The sequence below is a fragment of the Nicotiana tabacum genome, chromosome 9 (assembly GCF_000715075.1).
Source record: "Nicotiana tabacum cultivar K326 chromosome 9, ASM71507v2, whole genome shotgun sequence".
NCBI classification, from domain to species: Eukaryota; Viridiplantae; Streptophyta; class Magnoliopsida; order Solanales; family Solanaceae; genus Nicotiana; species Nicotiana tabacum.
In genome coordinates, this window is record NC_134088.1 from 7,867,995 (window position 1) to 7,875,830 (window position 7,836).

The 7,836-nt window shown below is 34.8% G+C and overlaps 1 protein-coding gene across 1 annotated transcript; it reads right to left on the reverse strand.

Moving 5' to 3' along the window:
• Positions 1 to 2,049: 2,049 nt before the first annotated feature.
• On the reverse strand, positions 2,050 to 5,501 carry LOC107808304 (putative LRR receptor-like serine/threonine-protein kinase At2g24230). The gene has a single exon (XM_016632816.2). The coding sequence runs from the start codon at positions 4,851 to 4,853 to the stop codon at positions 2,295 to 2,297; it is 2,559 nt and encodes an 852-aa protein (XP_016488302.1). The 5' UTR covers positions 4,854 to 5,501; the 3' UTR covers positions 2,050 to 2,294.
• Between the last annotated feature and the right edge of the window lie 2,335 nt (positions 5,502 to 7,836).

Below are 7,836 nucleotides of genomic sequence, written 5' to 3' on the forward strand. Positions count from 1 at the left end.
CAAGATTCCAAGAACATGACATTACTGATTAGGTTGGTTGTAATTACGATATTGTAAGCACACATCTTGCTAGTATCTAGCAAGATTTGTTTGTTTTCTCTTGTTGAAGTCATATTAGGCATATAAACTATGTTATAAAGAAAATTTACATTTTTGTACTATTAAGTATTAAGAACATGGACCAACACCCTCACAACCCCCATCCCATCCCCCACCCCCCTCTCCAACCTCCCAAAAGAACAAGAAATAAAGAATATAAACTAGAAAAGTATTTAAAAGTCAATAAGCACTTAAAATAAGTCAATTCAAACGTCCTCTGTATGTGGTGTTTGAATCAATTTGCGCGTATTTCGACTATTTCATCGAAAATCTATTTATCCATCAAAGTTTAGTCGAATAGGAAAACAACACCTAATATTTTATTAACTTTGTTGGACTTTGTATCCTGATTTCTATAATTTTCACGCGCTTTATTGACAGTTAAGCCAGTACAATAAATGACTAAATATATATGGTGTTCGAACCAATTTGCAAGTATTTCGGCTATTCATCGAATACCTATTACCTCCCTTTGTTCGGCAAAGTTTAGTCGTTTAGGAAAATATCACCTAATGTTTTTTTTAACTCGGTTGGACTTTGTACCCTGATTTCTATGATTTTCATTACCGTTAGGCCAGTGCAATAAAGGACTAAATATATGTGGTGTTAGACCCACTTTGCGTGCATTTCGGCTATTTCATCGAACACCTATTACCTCCTTTTTGTTCACCAAAGTTTAGTCATATAGAAAAATATCACCTAGTGTTTTTTTAACTTTGTTGGATTTTGGATCCTGATTTTCTATAATTTTCGCTCCCTTTATTGGCCGTTAAGCTAGTGCAAATAAAGGACTAAATATGAAGGACCTAGAACATGAAAAGCATCTAAATGATAAAGGTAGCAAGATTCTGAGAACATAGCAACAGAAAAAAATTAGTCAAAAGTGATTAATTATATTAATGTTTGAGGAGTTAAAATAATCTAAACTTCTTGTCCTGTATATAGTGACACTTACTTCATGAAAAAGACCACTAGAGAAAGTGGTCCTCCATTGATTTTTTCTGCAATTACTGTTTCCAAGAATTGTAATATGGAATCCCATAAATTAACAGCAGCTCCACCATAATATACTAATGAAAATATTTTTGCCTATGTAAGTGTATTCACTGAAAAAGGTGACTAATCTCATTTTTTGGATATATAAAGAAAGTATCTTTGGAAACCGCTTCTTGCAGAAATAATGGATCAAGTTACCTATAATAGACGTTTGTGATCTGATCCTTTCCTACACCCTGCAAATCTGATCCTTCCCTACACCCTGCAAATCTGATACTTCCCTATACCCTGCAGACTCACTACTCGTATCCCAGAGCAGGTGGCCTATGGTTATCAAACTCCTGTAGTGCTACCGGTTGGGGGAGTTCAGCCAACTATTGTCGCGCAAAGTATAGGCCCGCGATGTCGCGTGTAGCGGGAGCTTAGTACAAGTGTTTAGTCTTGATTGGTTCCACCTCTTTGCAAGGTGATGACAACGGTTGCTGTTATGCACAAATGACCATTTCTTGGACTATTGAATTCCATCGTAGAGCTCTTCTCTTTACAGTCAAGTGGCTTTTACTCCTACTCTAGATTACTGTGTGTCTAATTTTCGCTTTTCACAGTCAAAGTCAAAGGTTTGTTAGTAGCAAAATCGGCATGCCTTCTAGTTGTAGTTGACTTTAAGTGCACCACCGGTTAGGGGAGTTTATCCTACTATTATCGCGCAGCCTGAGGGTAGACCCTCGATGTCGCGCATAGCAGAAGCTTAGTGCACCTAGCTACCCTTTTTTTAAAAAAGAAAGTATCTTTGGATGCTGTTCTATGACACCTAGCAAGCATCTAGTATTTTTTTCCTATGAACTTTAACAGAATGAATTCATAACATGAAGAAAAACAAGGCTAAATTTATGACGCAACCAAAAGTGCCAAAGCTTGTAAGAATCTCAAAGAATTGGAAAACACAAATGGAAATGAGTGAAAAACTTTTGTTTCCTTCATCAAGGGTCAAGCAAGTCTATTTTGTACTATAACTTAAACCTTTGCAAGTGGAAATGTTAAAAGGAAAATGAGAAACATGGCATAAAGCAGCAAACAAAAATACTGGACTAATGTACAATTCCTCTTGTGGCAAACACAAGAAGGAGAACTCAGATCACAAAAATGAAAGAGGGGTAAAAATTTATGCATTGAGCCAATGTTTCTGTATCCTCAAATCTTCATTGTTGTGTAGGCTCAATATCCTTAAGCAGTCCAACTACTTGATGCATGCTCGGTCGTTTCGCAGGAACTTCAGCTGTGCATAAATAACCAATTTTCAAGGCTTCTAGTATTTGAGTTTGCGATGCAGTTCCACGAATTTTTGGATCGATAACTCTTGATCCCTCGTTGTTCCTTACTAATCCTCTAACCCAACCAACCAAATCAGCATCCTTGTCTTCCGGATAGTCATCTTCAACTGGCTTTTTCCCAGTTATTAGCTCGAAAAGAATGACTCCAAATCCATAAACATCAGACTTTGGTGTTGGATATTTCGGGGAGCTGCTACTCTCCGGCTGAAGAAACTCTGGGGGTATATATCCAGGTGAACCGCGAGTTATCTCGTCCTCGAGTCCGGTGCCAAAAATCTTGGCCAATCCAAAATCAGATAATCTTGGTTCCAAGTTTATATCAAGATAAACACTGCTAGCTTTGACATCTCTATGTATAATTGGAGGCGAGCAACCATGGTGAAGAAATGCAAGGGCTCTAGCCGTGCCAAGCGCAATCTTGTGCCTAAATCTCCATGTTGTCAACAATCCTTCAGAACCAACATTCTGAATACTGTTATTATCATCCTCTTCCCACGTGTCCGTGCTCCAGTCCTCGGTAGTTTGAACCCCGAGTGGCAAGTCATGAAGCAAATTTTGCAAATTTCCGTTCTCCATGTAATCATAAATGGCAATTCTTTGCTCACCAGCCAAGCAGTATCCGGTCAATGGAACAAGATTCGGATGTTTTATCCGGCCAAGATACTCGAGCTCTCTTGCCGCTTCGTGGTCTGTCATAGTCGAACCGTGAACGAGAACTTTCACTGCCACATGAATTCCACCTGGTAAAAAGCCTCTATAAACTGGACCAAACCTACCCTCAGCTAACAATGTACCTCGATCGAAATTAGAAGTCGCAGACAAGAGGTCTGCGAATGTGAAATTCAACAGTGGCTTCTCAAAAATCACCACGGGTACGGAGTTAGCTTGCTTAACATCAGCAACCCAAGTGGTTGAATCAGTCTGGAATGAAAAGGGGCCAGAAATAGTCTGTTCTTCTTTGTAAGAATTCTGTTTAACTGCCCATATCGTGGTTTTCCTTCGACAACCAAACGCCAAGAACAACAACCCCAAAAGCAGAAACACCATAGAGAAGGTTAAAGCCAATGCAAGTTTGAGTCCTCTATGTTTTGGAGCTTTCCTATGGAAAAGAGCAGGATTGGCAGCAATAGGACATCCATTTGATGACCCAATGAAAGCCGATCGGAATGTTTTCGGGGAGAACTCAGAAGCACAAAGAGTTAGATTATTGTAAGAAAAGTTGAACCTTTCCATATTCGGAAGTTTCTCTAGAAGTGGCAAAGGGATATCACCAGTCAAATTGTTGTATGAAACATCAAGAACTTGGAGATTTCTATTGCTTAGTACAGGAATGCGGTTAGCAAGATGGTTTTCGGATACATCAAGGATTTTCAAGCGACTCAACGACGAGAGCTCGCGAGGAATATGGCCAATCAAACTGGTTCCAGACAAATTAAGATACTCTAAACCAGATAACATATCAACATGTGGAAATTCTTGTGGTAAAAATCTATTATGTGCAAGATTAAGGTACAAGAGTTTTCGAGCATTGTTCAACTCTTTAAATATCTCTCCACTAAGCTGATTCTCAGATAAATCAAGATAAACCAAATGAGACCAATTGAAACTGGAACTGAAGTTTACCTGAGAAATATGACCTTGAAATTGGTTTCTACTCAAATCAATCACTTCCAATGGCCCCTCAAAAACGCCAACAACAGAACCCTTAAACAAATTTCCTGAAATATTGAGATGAGTAATCGAAACCATCCCTAACAAATCCGAATCTTTCCCATTAATCTCATTTTCCGCAAGATTCAAGAACTTAAGCTTTGGAAATGCAACACCAAAACCATCATGTAAACCACTAAGTCTATTTTCTGAAATATCAAGAAGTTCCAAAGAATGACAATTCAAGATTCCATAAGGCAAATCTGACTCAAACCCATTCTTACTAAGATTAAGAGAATGCAATCTTGAAAGTGAGCTAATGGCTTCTGGAATCTTACCAGAGAAATTGTTAACAGAAATGTCCAAGATTTCAAGCTCACCAAAATTGCCTATATTACTTGAAAGATCATTAGAAATGTGATTATGTGAGAGGTTAAGGTACTTAAGTGAACCTAAACTCCAAATATCAGAAGGCAAACCAGTGAGATTATTGTTACTCAGATCCAAATACTGAAGCTTAGTGAGTTTACCTATAGTATTATCAGGAATAATACCAGATAAACCAAAACTTTTAGCTGTCAAATTGACAATATTTTCTTCCTTTGAATCACAACCTACACCTTTCCAAGAACAAAAGTGAGCTGAAAAGTTGTGAACTTTACCCATTTTTTTCAAGAAATCAGAGACAAAGAAACCATCAGTGTTTGGTTGCTGACAAACCAAAGGCCTAAATAACACTGTTAAAACCAGAAAAAAAACAAGAATCCCAATTCCCATTTTTGTGATTCAACTGTCAAACTCAGAGAAAAAAAGAGAGAGAACCAAAACCCTCCAACAACACCAAAAATCTCTCCTTTTTCAGAACTTCAAAAGCACCATTTTTGACTAATAAAACTTCTACTTTCCAAGAATCAGCAAAAACAAACACTTTCTATATTTAGTAACAAAAACCCCCCACAAGCCAAGAACTTCAAGAACAGTATAAATTGGCCAAAAGTCAAGAACTTTAACAAGAAAAATGGTTAAAAATCAAATCTTTAAACAAGAATTCAGAAGATAATGGGAATTTCAGAGGACAACTAAGATTTTGGGGTTTCTGAATAATGTGAACTTACTTACCTTGTTGCATGTCTGCTAATGAAGCCAACAAATACAACAACATAAATGCTTTGTCTTTGTGTTTCAACAAAGACAAAAAAAAAAAAAAGTTCTAATCTTTTATATAAAATAAACAAGACTAAAAAAGGAAGAAAAAGATACTTAGAAAATTGACAGTGTTGTGTAAATGTGTTGTGGTAAAAATGTTGGAGGGGTTTCATAAATGGAAATGAGAGTTGGGTTGGTGAAGTTAGTAGTAAAGGTGTTGGATGGGAATTCAATGATTCTGCTATGTTCATATCATCATTTACTTCATAGCAAGTGGAAATACAAATATTAGCCCCCAAAAAAGTGGAAATATAAATAGTAGTAATACATATGCTTCTCTTGATTACTATCTTTAAAGAAAATACAACAATAGTGTACTATTTTAGGCTATTTTAATTAAGGGCTTAAGTTATATCCACTATCAGTATAAACATATTGTGCATTATCGGTATGAAAAAACATATGATAGCAGCTTATTTATTATTTTTATGATTATTAATACCTTTTATAAAATGTACATTCAATTACCTTATAATTTATATGATTATAGAGAGAGATAGAGAGAGTGTGTGTTTAAATTCTATGCACTAACGACTTGTTTGGTACGAAGGAGAAGGGATAATTAATCTTGGGATTAAATTTGAGATGAGTTTATTCCACGTTTGGTTGGAATAAAATTGTGGTAGAACTCATCCGGGATTGTAGTATTATTTTTATCCCCATAAGAGGTTAGGATAACAATCACGAGAAAATTACTCCCGAATAATTGGTTTTGGGATAACTTGTTTCCCAACCAAACGATCCCTACTGTATAAAAAATATTACAATTAGATCACTTATAAGATAATTATATGTAAATATTTTGATCAATATTAATTAGTAATGTAGTAAAATTGGTAACTACCGACCTAATATCACAAGTGAAAATTACTATTACTTCCAAAAAAAAAATTACATTGTCAATATATATAACACTTGAATTTTTTAAGTATTTCTTATAGTTCGATGAAGAGAACTTTAACTCATCAATTAATTTATTAAGGAGTGGAACCAAACTAATTAATGGAGAAAAATAAATAAATGGGGTGGTCACTTTATGAACACTTTAGTCATATAAAATATCTAAAGGGAAAAAATAATAAAAATTGCTTGAGGACTATCCAAAATTAAAAGATTTGCTCACTTTTTCTACACTTTTTATAGCTATTCAAGAAGGAGAGAGATTCAATATTTCTTTACTATTTTTGGTCTTATATTCTCATTGACTTTTTGATTTTGTACTACAAATTCTGGAAGATCTGCAAGGACCAATAATTGTGGAATTGAAATATTTTGCATAACTTGGTGTAATTTTAAACAAAAATAAATGCCTAAAATTTGCCTCTTACCCTTTGATAGTAGTTGATTATGTAATTATATTTTTAGTTTTTTTATATTTATTTTATTTTGTTTAAACTATAATATTCCGAGTCATGAGATACGTGTGATCTGCAAACAAACACAATGCATGATCAGCCAACTACAAAACTAAATGCATAGTCATCGTATTGTTGATTTTCCCAATTTATTTAAAGGGCTATATGATTTGAATAATCCAATTAATTATAATTTTAAGTTTTTATTAATTATAAATTGAATAGTTTTACGTTGACCATTAATTTACTGTACTAAAAAGGGCAGTTCAGTGCACAAGGTATCCCTTCGTTCACGCAAGGTCCGAAGAAATACCGTACCTCAAGGGATGTGATGTAGGCAATACCCTAATACAAGCATTAGAGGTTGCTTCCACGATTCGAACACGTGACCTATAAATCAATTTGTCGTACTATTTTCCTTTATTCAAACTCTCTAGTGGCAATGCATAAGTTCAAGCATGCAGAATTGGACATGAAGGATTCAAGCAAGTGCTTAGGAAGGGAAAACTTATTTAATGAGAAGTATGAGATACAATGAAGTAAAATAAGAGACCGTTTGGACATAATAAATTTTTTCCTTTTTTAAAAAAAAAATCATTTTTTTCGAAATCAACATTTGTTTATAAAATTTTCAATTTTTATTTGAAGATACATTTTGGAATTTTTCGAAAATTTTTAAAACTCCAAAAAGTTATTTTTCAAATTTTTCACTCAGATCACTCACAAAACTTCAAAAACAACCGAAAATAATATTCATATCCAAATACAACTTTAATGTTCAAATACAATTTTCACTAGAAAAGAATTTCACTTTTTTTTGGAATTTCACAATTCTTATGTCCAAACGCCCACTAACTCAAACCAAAATGGAAACTTCACCAATTTTCATTGACTAAAAAATGTACTCACTCCGTTCACTTTTACTTGTCCGCTATGGATTTTGCATACCCCTTAAGAAATAATAAATGAAATGTAAAATTTCCCATGATACTCATATCAATTGATGCATATTTTTAATGAATTTGAGAAAATAATTTGAAAAGAGTAATTAATATTGTGGGTATAGTAGGAAAAAAGAAATTGTCTTCTCTTGATATGCTTGTCGCACCTCCTTTTTGCCGCGCCAGCGGGGCGCGTGGGGAGTTTTCTCCAATTGAAGGACAGTCGAAACGGGATTTATTTAGTTATTTCAGAGTCGC

Coding starts and splice junctions, on each gene's coding strand:
- LOC107808304 (XM_016632816.2), bottom strand. CDS start 4,853: ATGGGAATTGGGATTCTTGTTTTTTTTCTGGTTTTAACAGTGTTATTT.